The following is a 23,294-nucleotide window of genomic DNA, read 5'->3' on the forward strand; positions in this document are numbered from 1 at the left end:
TGGATGGCAAAAGTTTTTTATTTATCTGCTAGAGGAATCATAAGAGGCAAAAAAGTACTACCAATATTGGACAAAACAGATAATTGACATTATTGATTTTTAGTAACGTTCTAAGTTTCTTTGTTTTTGTTTTTTACAATCTGACTGCATTAAGATACATATACTCTTTAATGTAAAAAAGAAAAAAACATAATATACTGAACTAAATGCACAAAGACCTCATTATTGGAACATTAGCCATGATTATTTTAATATTCTCACAGCTTTGCAATTTTGAGAATATACTGGCATTATATAAGAAGAAGGAAGAGGAGAAGGAGGAAGAAGAGGGAAAGGAGGAGAAAGAGAAGGTGGTAAACAGAGGCCTAGTTAAGAATTCCTTGCCCTAGTAGTGAACAAGGACTAAACACAGACAATGGGTGGAACACAGATGCTAATTCACGTAACAGAGAGTAGACAACCTTAACAATGAACTGATGCAGACTCCCTATAGAATTCCTCTGTTATGACTGGGTTCTTGTTTTCTCCTCTTTGTATATAGTTGAAATTACATCATTATGAATAGTATCTTGGATCTTCTTTTTTTAAAGTTGTGAATGCAAGTGTTTGGCTTTGTAATACAACTTTTTAGTATCCAGAAGATAACCAGTGCTCTAACAATAAAGATCTTTTGATGCAAAGGGTTTTAACTTCTGCTAGTTCTTATTCACTCATTTTTTTCAGAAGGTTTTTTATACATTTCTTAAACAACACATACATTACGTAAAATATAAGAATTAATGTACATTCTCAAGGTCAGATTCAGTGACAAAATGCACTACCCGAATCTAGTAACACATTTACTCTTTGCTGCATGTAAGTTGCATATAAGAAATACAGGGTATATTGTTTTGTGATCCATGCAGTAAGTGTTCACAAAAATCAAGCAAACAACTAGACGTTCTTCAGCTACTAAAATTAACTGTCCCAGTCACAAAATACTTCGCAAAGATAAAAGCACTCATGGTTACATGAAAACCATGCTGGACTGAGTTTGTCCTGGAAGAGCTGGTTGGCAGGGCCACAACGAAAGCACTGGCAGCTGCAAATTTTCTTCCTCATATGTGACTGAGACTATTCTCTTCTCACAAGGCTTTACCCCATACCACAGGCTTTTGCTGAAGAGGCATTTCAGGCTTCAAATTAAAACAATCGACCTTTAGTGAAAAAGCAGAGATACGCCTCTCTTGAGTTTCTGATCCTAGAAACAGCTTGCTGTAGGTCCTTAAGGCAAATGCCAGGAGTCAAAGAAACTGTAGAACAGTCTCAGGGTGTAAACAATAAAATCACTGACCAAGGAGTTACATCCCTGGATGAAAACTCTTCATCTAAGACCTAACTGGATAAGACCAACTTCTTGGCTTTCAAAAGTAATGTGAATTTTATATCCTAGAAGCACTGCACATTTTTTCCTATTGTAGAGACTTCTGGAGTAGATAAAAGTTCATGATGTTGCTTAAAAAAATACATAGCATGGAGAAGCTACTCAAATGCCAAGCAGTTTTCAGGTTTGTTTTTGTTTGTTTTACTTTTATATTTTTCTTTTGTAGTTGGCATATGGAAAACCAAACTGGGAAATCATAATGTTGGAGTATTTTAAGGGCATGCTGCCATAGATATTCACAAGCTTATTTATACAATAAGACCTCTGCAGAGCATGCTCAGCTCGATGCCACATTCCAGAATAGCCACTGTTGGTTTCTTTTTCCAAATTGTCCATGTTTACAGGCTTCACAAATATCCCTGAAGTCTTCCCAATATGCTTGGCAATGATAAAATTCATGGCAATATCATCACAGTTTTGAGTATCATCTATCAAAGCATGGACAGCTGCAGGTTGCCTCTGAAAGAATTCAAGATATTTGCTATTGAAGAATGAGGCTCCAATCAGCACCATAGAGTACTGGTCACCATTTCCAGACCCTGGTGCTTGCATTTCAAAACCTCCATAACTGTAGATACCTGATGAAGTAGAGACATGCTTTCTAGGAACAAATCCTACAATTTGATCAGGAAATTGCTGAAAAGAGGGAAAAAGAACAATTAAGTGTCACATATTTTTAGAGACGATATAGTCAAAAAGGCAATGATTTGTTACAGAGAGAATGAAACTGATTTGTCAACTCTTCCTTATTCCTAGTTTCTACATTTCAGTTTTATTTAGCTCCAGGTAACTTCATAAATCTGTGTTCTGATATGTTTACACGTCAAATTGCATCACAACCCAAATATCTCTGAAAACAAATATTCTACCCTTACAAATGTTCTCCTAATTCAAACATTATCTGATATGAACAAATTCCAGTCACCAAAGAGTCCAATCCTTCAAAATCTGCCGCGAGAAAAGTTGAGTGCCTGAATGCTATTTATTGTAGGAGATAAGAGATAATGGGATCATTTTGAAAATTTGTTCTAATCTCTTAGGAGTATATAAAATTATCGATCTACATGTGTGACTATCTCTTTTTCATGTTGATTTTGATGTTCATAAAACTTACTGTTGATTTTAAGCAATGTTATATTTTATCCCATTTCAGCTTGGGTGTTTCCTTTTTCAAAAAAATGAGATAATATAAATAAATGTTTATATTTATCTATATAAAATAAATGTTTATATTATATATGTGAGAGAGATGCATCAGAATCTTTGATGAAAGGATAGATGGTAGATGAGCGTGACTAAAAATAAAACAACAGTCAGCAAACAAAAGAAAAAGACAAAAGCATGCGAAAGAGGTAAGAACTTATAGGGTTGAAAGTTTCATTCGCTCTCATAAATAATTTGAATTTCATTCATTTATTGAACAGATGCAGAACTAGGGATGCACACACACACAAAAGCAAATGAGGCTGAGTTAAATCCTATTTAAAAGCACTTACAGTCTAGAGAGGGTAGAGGGGTATGATACAGATATGCAAACAAGGAATTACAATACTGTGAGAAAGTTGTTAAGTGCAGCTGGGTAAATCCGATGGGAACATTGAGGGTAGAATGACAACCGTGTTGCTGGGAGGCAAAGGGCAAGGTCAGGGGATGGGGGATAAAGGCTAGGAGGCTTCAGAGAAGATGTGCTATTTACACAATCTAGGAGAATGAAAGAAATTTCACAGTTGGCTAGAGGCGGAAAAGGGAAAACACTAAAAGCAGAGGTAATGGGCAAATACAAAGACACAGATGAATGCCTACTCTAATCTTGCTTGCTTATACACAAACCTCAGATCATTACATTATGCAGGGTTTGGGTTGGACTGAATTTAAGTTGGTCAATGGATTGAAATTGTTTTTGATATTTTTATAAATAAAACCTGAAATCATATTTACATATCTTTAATTTATAGTTTACTCAGATGGTTCCAATTAACCACAGTCCCCATATTCTGCCTCCATTTTTACATTTCGGGCAAATTGATTTTTAAGCATCAATAGAAATCTCATAGTTGAAGTATTACATTAGAACTTTTTCCCCAAGAAGCTTTCATTTACAGCGCTGGAAAAAAAAAAACAAAACTGTTGATATGAAAAAAATTTCAATTTGTTGATCAGCACACTAGGCATTAAAAACTGAAGTTTTAAAAATGCTGATATCTGTTGAGTATTGTGATCACTTACCATTAATATCTAATGCTGTTATATCCCAAGAAGCTAATTTAAAGTTACCATGGTATAAATGAGATCATTTACTGGGTAGCACAGTGTTTAATTATTGGACACGGCTTCTAAGTATGTCTATGCAGCTCTGGTTTCAGGTAATGGTAGTGCAACTTGTAAAAGTTAGCTATTACTAACACATATTCAATAGGAGAGAACTGCTTTTATAGGATACTGAGCAATTTATGCCTGCTTATTCAAGCTAGGATTTAGGAAAAAACAAAACAAAACAAAACAAATCCCTCATACCACAATGGTACATGGAAAATTATTACTGCAAAATTTCTAAACAATGCTCTCAGAACCAGGATTAAATTTTGTGGGGGTAACAAATACTTCCTTTTACAAAAAGTTACATACAATATTAATATAGAAATATACTTATCATTTGAGACACATGTCTGTGGTCTGGGCAAAATATCTCCTCATTCCAGCTTTTGCTGGACCACGTCATTTCCCCATTGTTCTCTGGAAGGCAGTTCTAGCTCTTTTCCCCAATATACCAAAATATAAATTAAATCTAGATAAAAGATACCATAACTTTCAGGTTGGCTGAACTAAGCTCAGGAAATCTTGATTAGCCTATAACAAATTCATCCATCTTTTAGATAAATATTATCTAAAATATTTTAGATAACTTCTATATTAACCATGTTGCCCTGGTTAAGTACTAGTCAAGATCTTATAAAGACGGTTTCATAAAGGAGACAGCAACATTACCTGCCAAACTGAGAAAGCAAAAACAAGGTCTGGGGTGCTGATGAGTGTGTCATCATCTACCATCAACACTGCTAAAATGAAAGGACAAAAATTTAAGTTGAATAGTTTGCAAATGAAAACAAAAGTAGTAAAATACGATAGTGTCTACATATATCATTCAAATGAAGTCTTTTCTGACCCCCAATAAGTAAATAAGCAATGTATTCTTGGGGAGATTTGTCCAGTAGAAAAAAAATTTTTGGTATCAAAACTGATTGTATAATTGCCTGAAGGGAAAATAATCAAGTAGTTATCATCCATCATCCTAGAAACTATTGGGCCTATAAATAAATAAAGTCAAGATTCTTTTAAGCAAATTGCAACCTCATGAAACTGTCAGGAATGGGAGGAAAAGAGGAGTGTCAAAAAAATATATTAAGCATAAGCTAAATGGCATCTTACTATCAACTGTAATGCAATAATATGTAATTATAGCATATCCTTTATTACAATATTAACCTCTTCGCCAGGAAACCACTTCTTGACATCTTGGAAATTGTCCCTCAAGCTTTCCAAAGTGCTTTCTTAGAACTAACTTCCTTCATTTTTCTCCGGACAGTTAAGACAAGCAGAAGGCCAGAAATTCACATGCCCGTCCCAGCTCTGGATAGTGGCAGCCCTTCCAGGCTGAGAACCCCACCGCAACTCACCACTGGTTTCCAGTTCAGGAAAGACCTGGAGTCGATTTCTCATCCTGTTTGCTGTCTGTTGTTTGAAGATCACAGGGATAGGGTGGGGCCCTAGAGAATTCCATAATTCATCTGGTGCCTTCTCTCCAATATTGTTCCATACCACAATCACTTTGTGCAGATTTGGTACAGCCTGATAATGATTTAAAAGTTTCAATAAGAGATCTGTTCTGTTGTACGTCTGCATTATGAGAGTAAAGGAGTCCATGGTGGACTTGCCCTGGGATTTTATTTCCCTACGCAACATGAGCATCTTGTCTTCTTTGACACTGGGAAGCAAGGCAGTCAAAGCACCAGCTACCAGTAATAATACGAGGATGACCACCAAAGAGAATCGAAGCACTCGAATCCCCATTACTCTCCCAGGAAGTTTGCAGATGTGGCAACACCTAGAGTAGAAATGGAAACAACATACAAATGTTAGCATTCTTACTAGTCCCTGTGTTTTCATGTTTTTTTCCAATGAGGAAAGATACCAATCTTACTTTAGTTGATTCAGATTCAGTTCTCCCTTCCTCCTCAATAAGGTAATTTGGCCTAAGAGATTTTTAAAAACCAGTTTAATACTTCCTGCCTTCTTGCCCTGCTTGTTATGCAGTTGCAGACAAAAGATGCTATACATATGAAATTGGAAAAATTAAGCATTTAAAAATTTGCCATCATTTTATCACTAAATCTCCAGAACTGAGATTATTTTTCAACTGGAATTTTATTTCCCTTAGTAATATATTAATTTCAAATCTACACTTCTGTAGTAGCAGACTTTTTCCCAAACAAAATCATACAGGCCATAATACACGAGGCAGCAAACAATTATGGTAGGTTTATTACTTATTAGGCCCTGTACTATGTGCTTCATCTACCACAGTATGTACTTATTCATTCAACAGATAGTTACTAAGCACTTACTTTGTGCCGCCACTGTTTCAGGTTCTGTGGATACAGCAATTAATGACATAGAAAAGGTGTCTGCTGTTAGTAGCAGAGGAGATGATAGGGAGAAACAGGTAACACAATAAACAAATTCAAAAGATAATCTGGGGTAGTGGGTATGAAGAGAATCTGTTTATAAAGAGAATAGATCAGAATAAGCAAGGGCCAGATTATGTGGGACCTCTGACCCTCATTAAAGAGTCTGGATTTTACTCTACGCCGGAAGAGAAGCCATTGGAGGGCTCTTGGATCTAATTTATTATTTATTATTGTGATTCCCATTTAATAGTTTAGATGCTTACAGAGATCAAATGACCTTCCCAAGATTACCAAGTAATTTCAGTACTAGTGCTAGGATTTCGAACAGGAAAATCTGCCCCCAGAGCCCAGGTTGTTCATGGGCTTGGGGGTGTATTGCCTGGCTTTACATCCAGGTTGAACTGAGGCACAGTCTTTGAGCTTCCACAACTCCCTTTCTCACAGTACAAATCACAAGGTATTATCAGCTATGTACTCTCCCATCTTCCTTATTGTACCTAAAGGGTCTTCCAGAGATAGCCATAGAACAGTAGTGGACAAATGGATAAGTACAGTCTAGCTATCCACTGTCAAAAAATTTTGTGGAATCAAATCCCTCGCTTATATGAGAAAAGGTTAAATCTCACAGACAGTTTTATAGATGTCTAAAACTCTTATTCCCTGGATTCCAATAACATTTCATTTCCATGCTTGCTGACTCCTACTGTAGTACTGTTGGCTTTCAATTATTTCTGTTTTTCAGTCTTCTGCTATTTCTGCATCTGATTCCAGGCTACTTACTCTTCCACAGGCTACCAGAAGCATTTTAGGTATGGTCCTTGTTTTGTACTTTGGCAACTGAGTCTTCACGCCATTTCAGCCTATCATGGATCTATTTTACTACTCTATTCAAGGGCAAAGCCAGAAGTGAGGAAAATGAACTATTCAAAGAAATTTACTGAAGAAAAGAAAGACTGGAAACAAAAACCAATCAGGAGTTTCTAAACAACATATTTAAAGCACCTTTAAGAAAAAAATAGACCTCTGAGAAAGAATAGATGAGATGTTATTCTTGGTGATCTTAATTAACCCATAGTCTATCCCTTTTCATCCCCACTTCTAGTACAATTTCTCTTCTTAGGCTATATGATAAACAGTTCCTCTCATCTATTGCTTAATACTGACAGATGTAAGACAGCTGGAAAAGACTTCTCACTGCTAACCACAGCTAAAGTATACTAACTGCAAAGAGCTACTGTTACTCTTCTTTTCGGTATAACACTGCCTCTGTACATTTTATTTTTGGTACTCCCCCTCTTCTTGGAAAAGTGAACTGTATGTATACTTACACAGTAATATCTAAGCTCTTGATTTCATGTCTCGCGGCTAAAGTTAGGCAACTGAAGCTAGGCCATCATTCCATAGGTAATTCTAAGACTGTAGTCTACATTTAGTTTGGAATAGAATAGAATAATCTTGGAATATTCTGTTCCAAACTAAATCTCATTTTACTTTCCTAATGATACCTATTCAACATTTTCTTTTTCACTGAGGAGACTTGGCAGTGGTTGGGTTATTGACCATCATATTCCTGTAAGCTTGTTTCATGTTGTGAGGTGCGTTTCATAATTGTAGAAAGTTTCCTCTCTATAGTTCAAGGACATAGAGAGATCATATATGCCATGTCTTTAACATTTTCCTTTGAAGTTTATGAGAATGGGGAATAGAGAATTGCAAGAAGGACAAGGGCATACTCTCCATGACGGGACAGCATGCTCAGGCATATGCAAGCAAAGGAAGAGTTTGTTCACAAGGACGAGGAGAAGATCATTGCCATTCAGCAGCTCTCACTTTTCAACAGTCCAGATTTGAAAAGTAATGTCACCTTTAGAGTAAGCTTTTGAGAGTGCTTTTAAGGGTATCTCTCCTGGACTTTCTCTGCAGCTTGTTCTATTAAAAAGAGCAATTTTGTGTTTCTGCTTCTATCATGGGCTCACTCTTAAGGTATAAATAAAATAAATTATTTTCAAGGTATCTTCAGCTTTTCTATGATTATTTTACAAGGATAGTAACTGAAAGCTTTAGTGTACCATATTTTCATTTTATGTACGCTCTTACTAAAACAACATGTACCATTAATGTGGTCAAAGACAAATCATTATGAATTAATAACCTTGGTTCAAAGTCCTTGAAAATCCTTTTAATACTGTATGAAAAGTAGGTCCCATAACAGATATTTTCAGTTCTACATAAAAATGACCAGTTATAAGAACTGAGAGTAAAGAGTCACTTTGCCTAACTGTATTATAGTATACCATGATTAAGATCTTTATATTCATTTTCTGCAGCTGAGTAGGAATAGCATATTTTAAAACTTACATAGAAGTGTTTCTGATCTCTAGACACTATCTAGCAGTTTTAATCTAGAAAAAGTAATAAGATTAATTACTATAGCTTACTATAAATATACACTGTTGAAGACACTCATGAGTGACTGCTTCCCTCTCATGTATTCTTTTAAGTAGGAGTTTATCCCCTGTCTCTGTCATAGACAGTTCCTTCCAGATAGCTTCTAATCCCCCAATTTTACCTGTATCAGAAAGCTTTCAAGAGATATGAATAATTTATGTCTTTAGAAACATAGTGTAAATATTTCAGGTGGTATTTATTAAATAATGCAGCCCAATAAAATTATGTAAATTTTTTTAGTTTGCATAGTAAAGTACGAAGAGCAAGGACTTCATAGACAGTAGTGTAAGTGGCACACTGTACTTTAAGAATAGCTGAGATCTAGAACTCCATTGTAGGCCCATTAGAAAGAGCTTCAGTACAATTTGGAGAATAATGATGACTTTTTGGCTATACGGATCTCAGTTTTTAGCGTTCTTCTGTTCTTCTTTTAGAGAAAGAACCTATCATCTAATTTGCAGCTTTGAGCTCTGAATGAGAGATATGAGAAAAAACACATCTGGATGACCTAGATCGTACTTGGGAAGAACTAAGAAGTAAACATCAGCACCTCTCAGTTCTCTTGCCCTCAATTCCTAAACTTTCCCTTTAGGTTTTGGTTTTTCCTTTTTTATGTCCGTATATATTTGCTGACACCCTGCCTCATTCCAAAAAGGATCTGACAGCTCTTAGTCTATTCCCTTTCTGTCCTTCTCCCATCCCCATGACTACAGTAAATATAACTTAAAACAAAAATCCTTCCTCTTCTCCTTATCAACTAAAAAAATCCAAGATTTCCCCCAATGATATTTTCTGCACATTAATTCATTAGTTCTTTATAGGTAGAGAACACATCCTTTTAGTTATTTTGATACATTGTTACTTAGCGTCTTCTACACCAGAGGTCTCCAATTCCCAGGCTACACACCACTACTGGTCCGCAGCCTGTTAGGAACTTGGTGGCACAGCAGGAGGTGAGCAATGGGTAAGCAAGCATTACCATTTGAGCTTCACCTCCCGCCAGATCGGCATTAGATTCTCACAGGAGTGCAAACCCTATTGTGAACTGTGCATGTGAGGGATCTAGGCTGCATGCTCCTTATGAGAATTTAATGCTTGATGATCTGAAGTGGAACAGTTTATCCCAAAACCATTCCCCACCACCCGTCCATGGAAAAATTGTCTTTCACAAAACAGGTCCCTGGTGTCAGAAAGGTTGGGGACCGCTGTTGGGGATACAAAGGGTTTTCAACCGGGGATGATTTTGTCTTCCAGGGGATATTTGGCAAAGTCTGGAGATATCTCTGATTGTCACAACTGGAGGGGAGATACTATTGCTATCTAGTGAGTAGATGTTGGGGATGCTGCTAAATATCCTACAATGCATAGGACAGCCCCCCATGGCAAAGAATTATCTGACCTAACATGGCAACAATGCCAAGGCTGAGAAACCCTGATCTACATATAGGTTGCCTAATAAAACACACTTAAATATCATGAGGAGGACTACTAGAGAGGTGGCTTCTGAAAATCCTACTGCTATTAGTTATACTCAAACAATAAAGGGCAAAGCCCTGTCTCTCAAACTGCCCCAGTAGGCCAAGCAGGATGGCTCACATCTGTAATCCCAGCACTTACGGGGGAAAAGGCAGGATACTGCCTGAGCCCCAGAGCTTGAGACCAGCCTGGGCAATGTCTTGAGACCCCATCCCTACAAATAAATTAAAAAATCAGTCATTGGTAGTGGTGCATGCCTATAGTCCCAGCTACTCAGGAGGCTGAGGCAGGAGGATAGCTGGCGCCAAGAGGTTGAGGTTGCTGCAGTGAGCTGCGATTGCACCACTTCACTCCTGCCTGGGGGACAGAGTGAGACCCCACCTCATAAAAAAAACAAAAAACAAAAAAACACAACAAACTAAAAACTACTGTCCCAATAATTACATAATTATATGACTTATTGCACAAACACAGAAACTCAGAGAGCTGAAAGGGACTTCAGAGCCCTCCTTAACCAGTTTCCTTGTTTCACAGATAAAGAACTCAAGGTCCAGGGATAAGGAACTTGCCCAAGGTCATGCAGTTGCATGTGGCTAATCAGCAGCAGAACCAGTGGAAGACTCTAAACCTCCTGATGGCACAGTCCACAACTCTTTCCACTAGGTTATGGTAAATTCTGCACGGATGTGTCAAAAAATTAATAAGCAAGACTGTCACTAAGGTACCTGCAAAATAATATAAAAATTTATACTTGTTACGTTGGAGTTTTTTTTAGTAGCTTTAAGGAGATCACATACCCATTTACATTTACCCATTTAAAGTATACAGTTCAGTAGCTTTTAATATAATCACAGAGTTTTGCAACCATCACCACAATTTAATTTTAAAACATTTTCAATGCCCCAGAAAGAAACCCCAGACCCATTAGCAGTCACTCCCCATTTTCACTTCCGTTAACCCCTGACCTCCATCCCAGCCCCAGAAAACCACTAATTTACTTTCTGTCTCAGTGGATTTGCCCATTCTGGATATTTCATATGAATGGAATTATAGAATATATGACCATTGTATCTGGCTTCTTTCACTTAGCATAATGTTTTTGAGGTTCATCCATGCTGTATATATCATGAGGCATATATCAGTACCTCATTTTTTTTGTTGCCAAGTAACATTCCATTCTATGGATAGACCACATTTTCTTCATTCATCAGTTAATGGATGTTTGAATTGTTTCCACATATTGGCCATTCTGAATAATGCTGCTATGAACATCCATGTACAAGTTTTTGTGTGAACATATGGTTTCATTCCTCTTAGGTGCTTACCTAAGAGTAGAATTGCTGGGTCATTATGTCAGTAATATTTAAATATATGAGAATTGAAGTAGCTTTTGAAAGAGCATTATTTGAAATTATAAGTAATTTTCTTAAATGTGGACATAGAATAAGAAAGTAAATAATACATAGTCTATTAAATAACAGTACAAATTCTGTCATGGATGTCTTTAAATGGACCAGGCAATTTGAATTTCCAAAGATGTGCTATAGAGTTACTTACTACATAATCTATCAAAGTTCCCTAGAAGAAACACTGTTGAAGGATTCTTTTCTCAAGGCTAGTTCCTTCAGACTGGAAAGCAATAATTATCCAGAGAGAAGTTGAAAACAAATATGCCAGTGCACAGCGTGAACGAAGATTATGTTCTCTGACTCATAAGGTAGAAAAGCAATGAGCAATGTGGTGTTGTACAATGAGAAGCTGTCATTTTCATTTTGATGCCACAGATGGTAGAAGAAAGATAACTATTCTGCCATTTCACTATATTTGCCTCACACTGTCCAGATTGTTTCTCCTCTGGCTCATCTTCCAGAATATTTACTTGCCTATAAACTGATGAATATAGAATATAGATGCTCAGAAAAGGGGCCTCAGCTGCCAAGAGATAAAATCATTCCAAGGTGGAATACAGAGGCCAATGCAGAACCTGGGCTGATGCACGTAAGAGGATGCAAGAAGAAAGTTGGAAGAGACAGCTCTACAAACAATGACCAGTTTCTGACCAGGTTTACGGCATGCAGATAACCAACACTGTTTAAACTGAGGCAAAGGGGCATGTGGTGCCATATTCCAAAAAGACATTTCCCCTCAATGGTACCCACATACAGTGAACCGATCCACGACTCCGTGTATTGGTACATGCTATTTTCTCTACTTCAAAGTCCTTCTCTCTCTCTATCTGACAAACTCCTACTCCCTACCCCTCAAATCTCTTTCAAATATCACATCTCCTATGTTTCCCTCACCACTCTCCACCCTAAGTATTCCAGTGAACTCTGATCACTGTGTTTCTAGTTCTTGTTTTCAGGTATTTCAACTATTGACTGTTCTTTGTCTGTTTTTGTTTTCAGTCTTAACATATCTTGAGGGAAGTTTCTGTCATTCTTTACAACCCAGAACAGTGTCTGGCCCATTTTTTGACTAAGTGCTCACAACACGATAGTTGATTTAAATGAGGGAATTTATGTCTAAATAGTCCAAAATGTCAATGAATGCCTGAAACATTAACAGATAAACTCAGATTAAATACAAATTAAGGCCCAATTAAGACTAGACAGTACCAAAGCAACTGTTCCCTACATAGAAGAGCTGGGTCATCACCTATCTGGTGACTAGAAGAGCATGTCATGAAATGTGACCTCAAACACAGACCACACAGGCCCCCTTTCTACGTGCAGTTCTGTGGCTAAGTCACTTGATAAACAAAAGATGTCTCAGATTTCTGATTTTTTTCACATCTTTTCAAAGATATTCTGCATTAAAATATATTTGAACATCCCTGTTTCTATGAAAGCTCTTGGTGAATGAGTGATTTGCCTTGGTGGAAAAGCATCATCTGATGAATAATATCATCACTGTGAATTTCCCCAAGGAAGTTTAGCAGGTCATGATAACCAGAAGCTATATTACTTAATCCGGCAGGCAGCATACATGATTTAAGCACACAGAAAATGTCTTACTTGGTTGAGGAAAGAAAATTTAGTTTGGGTTCAGAAAGTGACAAAAACTACAGACGTCATGACAATTGGCAGAAAAAGAAAACTAAGTCAGAACACCACACAACTCAATCAATATTGCCCATGGTAAGCTTCTTCCATTAAAATTATAAGCAGCATAAACTAGAATTTATTTCATTGCAAAATACAAAATGCCAGAAATGGTACATGAAAGGTCACTTTTCTTCACAAGTCTTTTCCAGGTGCTATACAAGATTCTGGGAAGAGTTTTTGACGTAAGGTTTTTATCCACATTCAGGAAAGTCATTCTTTTCATTGTTGTTTTAGAAATGTCATACAGCTTTTCTCATTTTCTACCAGTTCATGCTCTCCTTCCTAAATGATTTCCCCTCCCTTTTTCCTAAGGAGCTCTTCTATTCTTACAAGGTTCTTCTTAACTCCTGTTACTTTTTTCACAAGTCTAAAACAAAATAATTTAAATTAGTTTGTGTTAATAATAAATATAGTAGTAAAGGCAGGAATAGGAATAGATTTATAATAATAAAAGAGTCCATGTAGTGTCACAGATTCATCTTGTGATCTTGTGTTTATGGCCAATTCCAGTGATACGAATGGATCATTTAGATGACTACAATCTGAATCAACTGTGTTACAGACTAGTTATTAGGGTGGAAGTGATCCATCTTTTCTATTGACAATAGAACTGGCTATACATATATATGATTGTTGATAGCCAATTTAAACTTTGTTATTTAGAAGGCCTACTCCTGCCCTTATTACACTTGTTAGACTACAGTTCTGAAACAATTGCTAAAAGATTGAGAAGTAGCTACACGAACTTCAATATCTTAAATAGAATGATGTTGCTGCAATAGGTCATTTAGCACTGCAAGCTGTGAGGAAAGCATCTCTGTGCTGATTACATTAAATATCAAGTCTTCCTTCTGGCAACCAGGTTGAGTAAGCCATTTCTTAACAGGTAAATCAGGCTAGAATGAACAACAAGGGCAGCACTGAAAATGGGATATCAGACACTAAGTACCTGTGTTTCTATTTCCCTCCTCAATCCTAAGCTCCTATGCACTGCAAAAGCTGCTCATCCGTCCTACCATTTTCTAGTTTTCCTCTTCCCCTTTCCTATACAAAGGATCTTATTCCTTCTCAACAATGCTTCAGGCAGTTATTATCAATGAACTAGAGTTTGCTTTGTTATCACTTATTTACAGGGAAATAACATAAATATTATGCATAAAGTTATTTTAAAGCACCACTTGCTTCCTTCAATCCAGCTATTTGCTACTGAGGTAGACAATGAGGCCCTTTCTACTTTCAAACTGTGCAGGTCTGAATTATGCTAGATAAAAGTTCTTTCTAGCTTTGCACCTATCTCCTGGAATAGTCAATTAATTATAGCTATTGATGATGATGATGATGTTTGGAGATGACCAATTCCATGGACATATATTAGGGCAGGAGTAAGAGTGGCCTTATTCCTAAGAAGAACATATCCATGACTCATAGGATCCAAGGAGTCAACGCATCCTAAGAGGAAAGCCTAGAAATAGAAAAGCATTTTTAGCTCAGTACAGTGCCATGCAAAATTAGTTCTAGAAATGGGTCAAAAAGAAACCAAGTACATCTGCAAATATTGTACTTTTACCGTTCCAGGATACTGGAGATTTTCATTTGAATCTCTGTTTTGTCAGACAACAGATCCCTGTTCTGTTCTATAGAACCCTTTCTCTTTTATCCAATATTGGTTTTCAGCCATAAACTCACTTTCCAAAATCACTTCTGTAAGAGAAATGGATTTCATACAGATGAATTATGGCTTATAAATATTTTTAGGTATCGAACCTAAGATGGAAGCAATGCCACTTCATGTGAACTTTCTTACTTTATTAGGGGAAGGTCAAAATATCCAGCAAATATTTATAGGTATTTACCATGTGCCCAGCACTATAAGTGCTAGGGATGGTAGTCAGCAAGCAGAACCAATTCCTGCTCTCACAGAGCTGAGCATTACTAATGAAAGTTGTCAGAGCTCTCCCTGCTTCATGTTATAGATTACCTCAAATTGATGTTTCAAATTTTGCAGACAGGACATCTGAGATTGAGAATATAGTATTAAATGATTTTTCCTGAGCCACAGAAAGAATGGCAAGTCCAAATCAAACGCTCGACTCTCTCACTTGAGCCACATGGTATTTTCTATGTCTTCTGAATAGTCTCTATTTCCAGCTTTGTTCTGGTCTATAAGAATATTCAACTCTATAGGTACTGACTTCATTCTGTAACCTGGACTACTATTTCAATGGACCTAAGAGAGGTCTCTCAGTATTTTCTAAGATTTTGGCTTAACTAAGAACTATTGTTTCCAAAGAAATAAAACCAACTCTAGAGGAAATAATTTTTCTCAGACAAAGTACTGGTATTTCACCCATGTTCATTGTGGCCTTATTTGTAAAAGCCAAAAGGCAGAAGCCACCTAACGGTCAAGTGACAGATGAACGAATAATACATTCAGAAAATGTGACACATAGGCATAAAAGAGTATTATTATTCTGTTTTTACAAATTAGGGAATTCTGATACATGCCACAACATAGATGAATCTTGAAGACATTATGTTAATTGAAATAAGCAGTCACAAAAAGACAAATACTGTATGATTCCATTTATTATGAAGTACCTAGGAAAGTCAAATTTATAGAAACAGAAAGAATGGCAGTTGCCAGGGGCTGGGAATAGGAAGAAATGGACAGTTGTTTTTCAGTGGGTATAAAGTTTCAGTTTTACAAGACAAAAAAGTTCCAGAGATCAGTTGCACAACAATGTGAAAACAGTTAACACTACTAAACTATATACTTAAAACCCGTTAAGATGATAAATTTTATGTTATATGTATTTTACAACAATTAAACAAAAGCCAAAAAATATTGGTACCTACCTCATTGTGTTGAAGTTTAATTTTAAAAAAAATTCCTTATGTCTTCAGTGACTGATAGAAGCAGGCTCTCTGGTCACTATTAAGAGAAATCAAAGAATTTTCTGTGATGTTTCTGTCAGCAGGAAATTAAAACAAAACAAAACAAAACAAAAAAACAGTGCTTTCAATGCCATTGTCCATAAGACTTGAGTTATTTTAGAAATTAAAATTTGTTATTCTGTCTTTTAAAAATTATATTTAGGCAATGAGGTAGATGATGACTTCCAGTGAGGTTGGTGCTGTATTTTGGTTTTCATCTTTCTATTGAGGGTTGTATTAGTCTGTTTTCACACTGCTACAAAGAAATACCCCAGCCTGGGTAATTTATAAAGGAAAGAGGTTTAATTGACTCATAGTTCCACATGGCTATGGAGGCCTCTTATGATCATCATGGAAGGTGAAGCAGGTACCTTCTTTGCAAGGGGGCAGGAGAGAGTGAGTAAGCACAGGAAAAAACTGCCACCATCAGATCTTGTGAGAACTCACTCACTATCACAAGAACAGCCTGGGAGAAACTGCCCCCATCATCTTATCACCTCCCACTGGGTCCCTCACACAACAAGTGGGGATTATGGGGATTACAATTCAAAATGAGATTTGGGTGGGGACACAGCCTAACCATATCATTCTACCCCAGCCCTTCCCAAATTTCATTTCAAAACACAATCATGCCTTCCCAACAGTTCCCCAAAGTCTTAACTCATTCCAGCATTAACCCAAAAGTCTAAGTCCAAAGTCTCTTCTGAGGCAAGGCAAGTCCCTTCTGCTTAGGAGCCTGTAAAATCAAAAGCAATTAGTTCCTTCAAAGATACAGTGGGGGTATAGGCACTGGAAAAATATTCCCATTCCAAATGGGAGAAATAGGCCAAAAAAAAAAGGGGGGGGCCTACAGGCCCCATGCAAGTCCAAAATCCAGTGGGGTGGTCATTAAATCTTAAGGTTCTTAAATAATCTCCTTTGACTCTGTGTCTCACATCTAGAGCATGCTGATGCAAGAGGTGGGTGCTCAGGGTCTTGGGAAGCTCTATCCTGTGGCTTTTCAGGGTACAGCCCCCCTCCTGGCTGCTTCCATGGGCTGGCATTTGAGTGTCTGTGGCTTTTCCAGGCACACAGTACAAGCTGTCTGTGATCTACCATTCTGGGGTCTGGAAGATGGTTGCCCTGTTCTCACAGCTCCACTAGGCAATGCTCCAGTGGGGACTTTATGTGGGGGCTCCAACCCCACATTTCCCTTCCACACTGCCCTAGCAGAGGTTCTCCATGAGGGCTCTACCCCTGCAGCAAACTTCTGCCTGGACATCCAGGCATTTCCATACATCCTCTGAAATGTAGGCAGAGGTTCCTAAACCTTAATTCTTGACTTCTGTGCACCCACAGGCTCAACACCATGTATAAGCTGCCAAGGCTTGGGGCTTGCACCCTCTGAAGTAATGTCCTGAGCTGTATGTTGGCCCCTTTTAGCCACGGCTGAGACGCAGGGCACCAAGTCCCAAGGCTGCACAGAGCAGGAGCGGGCCCTGGGCCCAGTCCATGAAACCATTTTTCCCTCCTACACCTCTGGGTCTGTGATGGGAGAAATTGCTGTGAAGGTCTCTGACATGCTCTGGAGACATTTTCCCCATTGTCTTGGTGATTAACTTTAGGCTCCTCGTTACTTATGCAAATTTCTGCAGCTGGTTTGAATTCCACCCCAGAAAATGGGTTTTTCTTTTCTATCATATAGTCAGGTTGCAAATTTTCCTAACTTTTATGCTCTGCTTCCCTTTTAAACATAAGTTCCAAATTCAGATCATCTCTCTTAAGTTCAAAGTTCCACCGATCTCTAGGGCAGGAGCAAAATGCCACCAGCCTGTCTGCTATGCTAAAGCATAACAAGAGTGACCTTTGCTCCAGTTCCCAATAAGTTCCTCATCTCCATCTGAGACCACATCAGCCTGGACTTCACTGTCCATATCACTATCAGCATTTTGGTCAAAACCATTCAACAAGTCTCCAGGAAGTTCCAAACTTTCCCACATCTTCCTGTCTTCTGAGCTCTCCAAACTTTTCCATCCTCTACCCGTTACCCAATTCCAAAGTCTCTTCCATATTTTGGGGTATTTTTATAGCAATGCCCTACTCTCTGCAGTACCAACTTACTTCACCAGGTAAAAAACTATGAGCTGCTGAGGTGCTTGCTGAAAGCAAAGGGAATATAGAATGGGTAGAAGAAGGTAGTGATGAATACCAGCTATGACCACATGACCAGCTGCAGAAACTAGGACTGTAATTGTCATGAGTTTTCCTCCTTATTTTGTTAAGAATACGTTTATAAATGTATACACTTGTACTAAGAATATATCTTTATTTCCCCTCTTTTTCCTGTATCATGTGACATTTATTGACATCATATCAGCATTTAAGTGTTGTTAACTTTATGTAATAGCATTTAGGTTAAGGATTAGTATGCTTCCAGTTGTATAAAGGATAGCTGTATTGTTAGGTGTAATTATGACTGTATTGTTGTTTTTATGTAACCATGTAAGGGTTCACCTTGCCTGCTGCCTAGACAGAACGAATTTATCAAGACAGGGGAAATGCAAAAGAGAAAGAGTAATCTATGCAGAGCCAGTTATGCAGGAGACCAGAGTTTTAGTGTTACTCAAGAGCCTCCTGAAAAACTCAGGGATCAGAGTTTTTAAGGATAATCTGTTGGGTAGGGGGGTCAGTGAGTTGGGAGTGCTGATTGGTTGACTCATGGATGAAATCTTAGGGAGTTGAAGCTGTCCTTTTATGCTGAGTCAGCTCCAGGGTGGGGGCCACAGAACTGATTGGCAGGTCCAGGTGGGGCCATCCAGTTATCAGAAATTCAAAAACCTGAAAAGATATCTCAAAAGGCCAATCTTAGGTTCACAATAGTGATGTTATATTCAAGAGTAACTGGAAAAGTTGCAAATCTTATGACCTCTGGAATAATGGCTGGTAATATTTAGAATTCCAGCCCCTCTCATCCTAACTTGGTGCCTGGTAGCCTTTCAATCATTTTACAAGAACAGTTTAGCTTTGGGGAAGGGCTATTATTTAAACTATAAACTAAATTCCTTCCCAAGGCTAGTTTGGCTTATGTTCAGGAATGGACAAGGACAGTTTAGAGGTTAGAAGCAAGATGGAGTTGGTTAGGTTTGATATCTTTCACTGTCATAATTTCCTCAGTTACAATTTTTGCAAAGGCAGTTTCATTTATTTGGAGATTAGGTATGATTTTGAGAAATGTGTATGGGTTCAAGTTGACAAGGGATGGACTTGTGAAGGTTAGTATTGTCAACTTCATTGAATTAAAAGATGTAAAGTATTGTTTATAGGTGTATTTGGGTGTTTCTCGGTGTTGCCAGCAGAGATTAACATTTGAGTCAGTGGATTAGGAGAGGAAGACCCACTCTCAGGAAGACCCACTCACAATGTGGGTGGGCACCATCCAATCGGCTGCCAGCATGGCTAGGAAAAGCAGGCAAAAGAAGGCAGGAGAAGCTGACTTGCTGAGTTTTTGGGCTTCATCTTTCTCCTGTACCGGATGCTTCTTGCCCTCGAACATTGGAGTCCAAGTTCTTTGACTTTTGGACTATTGGACTTACACAAGTCATTTGTCAGGGGCTCTCAGGCCTTTGGCCACAGACTGAAGGCTGCACCGTCGGCTTTCCTACCTTTGAGGTTTTGGGACTCTGATTGAGCCACTACTGGCTTTCTTGCTCCTCAACTTGCAGATGGCCTATTGTAGGACTTCATGTTGTGATCGTTTGAGTAGTTCTTTTTAATAAACTCACTTTCATATACACATCTATCCTATTAGTTCTGTCCCTCTAGAGAACCCTAATACAAGGATCTGGAAGCAAAATAAATGCACACGATCCCAACTATCTAATGTTACACATTTGAAACCAGAGGATGTATGCCATGGAGCAAAACATCTGAACATGTTAGCAATTTGCACTTGTATCCAATTTCTAGATTTATATGAATTTGTATTCTTATGTACCTTTACAACTCTTTCTTCACCAACAGTTCCCAGGGCACTCAATCTGAAGCATCTAAAAGGGTCAAATAGGGTTGCAGACAAATGCCAGGGTTGATTACTGAGGAATGACAGATAGCATCTTTCCTATTCCTTGCTGACCATTGCCCAAAAGGAGCTGGAACCATGACTGGGATGAGCTTCTGCCCCTTAATTCCCTCTGTTGTCATTTCTCAGAATCCTTAATCACATGTCTGAGCAGCTGGGGTTTTTCCACCCATAGAGTCTGCATAGCTAACCCAATGCAATTAGTTGGTAGGAGATGATACAAAAACGTATTTAAAAGTTCAGGGTAGAAATCCATTTTTTAGTTTAAAAACATTCAATAGTATATGTATGTTATGATCTTATAAACCTATTTAATCTTGTAACATACAAAGGAATTAAGAATTCTGATTGGTGACTTGCAAGATACTGACCATTTGAACAGAGTGGAAGAATCATTTTTGATTTTCCAATACAACATATTGAAAGGGCAAAAGGAATGGCTTGGTATATATAGAAAGACTTAGTGATAGCTGTCCCTCCACATTAGTGATAGCTGTCCCTCCACACTGCTCCAAGGACATCCCTTGTATACATTTTAAACATCACAGAGTTCTAAAATACTGGACTGATTTGCCTGTTACAACCCCCCTCTCTTCACAACTTCTCTCCATAAAATTCCTCCAGGGAAATAACTTTCAATTTATCTGGCTTTGTATCCCCAGTGCCCAGCACGGAGCGTGGCACATAGAAGACATTCATTAAATGACTGTTGAATGAGTGAAAGAAACAAATTTGATACGACAACAAAGACAGGTTAACATATGTGGGACAAACATTATTTCACAATGACAGAAGAAGTGAGAGACAGCCTAACGTTTTTCACTCAGAGAACTTTTCCTGATTTAAATAGTGTCCACCCACACTTTTATATTGCAAATAAAATGTCTTTTGTTTTAAATTTGGTCATTATGCTCTTCAAGACTGGAAGATGTGAAGACATCACTGTCACTTTTTGAAAGGAGAAGGTCCTCATGGAAATACCTATCATATATCTTTGGGGGTGGGGAGTGGGGGAATTGGGAGTCTCTGGAAACTGATGTAACTGAAATTAAACTTCAATTTCTCGTATCCGTTTCAAAACTATTTGAAAACGGGTAATGTAGGTTTCTTCATAAACCAGTTAAGCAATTTCTGATTTGTAGCAATACAGTATAAAATATAGGACTTATTTTCAAAGGCAGAATACAAAAAAGTTCAAAATGCAGCTGACCTTGATGAGTTAGGATTATGCTGGAAATCAGTTGCTAAAATTTAATTACATCTATTACTTCCTGCTCTTTACCCCAAGTTAAAGCATATTGAATAAGGGCGTTTTAGAGAAAAATCCAATTACCACAGAATTATTTATCTTTAAACTATCCAGTTTGCACCTAATTAATTTTTCCTCAGCAGTGCAGTAGAGTAAAATTCACGCTCTACTGCTAATACAAAAACTTCCTTCCAAAAAAAGAGTAAATGCTACTAATTTTAAATATTTCTACATTTAAATTAAAAGAATGAAATATATGCTAACAAAGGCAAAGACAAATTACTCTTCCCAGAACTTACTTCTGAAACCTAGCTGTTTTTACACAGTTTTAATTAACATTAACATTTTTCAAAATTGTAGAATAAGTACATATTTTCAAAAACAAAACTACAGAATTACTACCCCATACACACACACAAAGTTTCAAGAACGAGAGCAAAACATGCATATATCCTCACTGCAAAAAAAAAACAAACAACAACAACAACAAAAAAAAACCACCATTAACACTGGAGCATTTTGCTGTGTCTCCTTACCTCGAGTGCAGTAGATTGCAGTAAGGCCAGCCGATTTATTTCCTTGCAGCTTGGTTATCACAAAACGGAAGGGGCGTATCGTTCGCTCATTTTTTTTTTTCCCCCTAAACCAAGCAGCGTGCATCTATCCTTCCCCATTCGCTGGATTAACAACCTGGAATAAGCGCCGCCCGCAAAGTGAGCGCCTGGAGCAGGGGACAGTCCCCGAGTGGCCGCCCCTCCCTTTCGGTGACGCTCCACTTCCTGTTAGCCTAAAAGGCATTCCCAAGAAGCTCGGTTTTGTAGTTTCCAGCCCACCTCCGAAAGCCAATCCTTTCCCCCATTTCTTCTCCAAGGTAACAACTTTTAATCATTCACGTGACGGACCACCTGCCCTCAGCCAAACAACTTCCTGGGAAGGCGCCCGAAGGAGCGTTCCCATCCACCGCGGGTGCCCTGGAAAGGCCAGTGGGGCTCTCTTCCCCGCGCTCCGCACGCCCTCGCATCCCACCGAGGCGCCAGCTTCTGCCTGCACGTTGCTGAAACTGGGCCTGGAAGTTCTGACAAGAGTTACAGCGGCGGCCGTTGCCCCGAGGATGACCTGGAAGCGAAAGGGACCTGCACGAATTCTAGAATTTCAGGTTTCCGTGGGTTGAGATTTTACAGGAAACAATGCATTAACCAAATCTAAAAATAAAACAAACACGTCTGGTAGGACCTACCATTAAACAGCTTCTTTTCTATAACACGTTTAACAGCCTTTGTTTTGAAAGACATTGATTGATGCCAGGCGTGGTGGCGCGCGCCTGGGGTCTCAGCTACTCCCGAGGCTGAGGAGGATTACCTGCGCCCGGGAGTTCCAGGCTGTAGTGAGCCTTGATCCTGCCATTGTGCTCCAGCCTGGGTAACAGGGCGAGACCCTGTCTCTTAAAAAAATAAGCAAAGAAAGAAAAACATTGATTGCCTCCTGCGTGGCAGTCCAGAAGGGTCAAGCGCTGTCTTCGGGGGGGCGTGGGATGGATTCCTAAGATTTGGGCGCCCATAGAGTTAACGCAGCAAAACGATCACTTGCGTGTCCTGCGGACTGGCGGCAATAGAACACGTGGCTGCCTAGACTCTTAATCACTGATAACTACTACACCGGGATTTAATGCCAGTTGGGAGGAAATGGCGAAAGGGCAGGCGCTGGAGCCCATGCATCCGGGAACACTGGTAGTAGGCGGTCGGGTGGGCGTGAGCGGGCTCTCCATCTCCTGACAGCCCAGTCTGCAGGTCAGTCCGGGTGGCAGGACTCTACCCCAGGTCAGCCCCTCACACCCCCTCGTAGTTGCCACCTCCTGGCGTTCCTCCAACAGCTCCAGCACCGTTCCCACCCTGCCCCCGCAGCAAGCCCCGCCTTC

The 23,294-nt window shown here is 38.7% G+C and overlaps 1 protein-coding gene across 8 annotated transcripts; it reads right to left on the reverse strand.

Annotated features, from left to right (window-relative positions):
* EXTL2 (exostosin like glycosyltransferase 2) lies at positions 1-23,276 on the reverse strand. Of its 8 annotated transcripts, none has more exons than XM_050745403.1 (8): positions 22,617-23,276; positions 21,916-22,069; positions 16,735-16,809; positions 15,996-16,071; positions 5,098-5,525; positions 4,409-4,479; positions 2,002-2,059; positions 1-1,882 (listed from the first exon to the last, which is right to left on the reverse strand). In XM_050745403.1, exons 4-8 carry the CDS (start codon positions 15,998-16,000, stop codon positions 1,848-1,850), a joined length of 597 nt encoding a protein of 198 aa, XP_050601360.1. In that variant the 5' UTR covers positions 16,001-16,071; positions 16,735-16,809; positions 21,916-22,069; positions 22,617-23,276; the 3' UTR covers positions 1-1,847. The 8 variants fall into 8 exon arrangements, with proteins under 8 accessions (XP_050601360.1, XP_050601323.1, XP_050601315.1 ...); XM_050745366.1 differs by adding an exon at positions 20,047-20,098 and having other exon boundaries at positions 1-2,059; XM_050745358.1 differs by having other exon boundaries at positions 1-2,059; positions 22,739-23,276.
* Between the last annotated feature and the right edge of the window lie 18 nt (positions 23,277-23,294).

This window comes from Macaca thibetana, chromosome 1 (genome assembly GCF_024542745.1).
Source record: "Macaca thibetana thibetana isolate TM-01 chromosome 1, ASM2454274v1, whole genome shotgun sequence".
NCBI lineage: Eukaryota > Metazoa > Chordata > Mammalia > Primates > Cercopithecidae > Macaca > Macaca thibetana.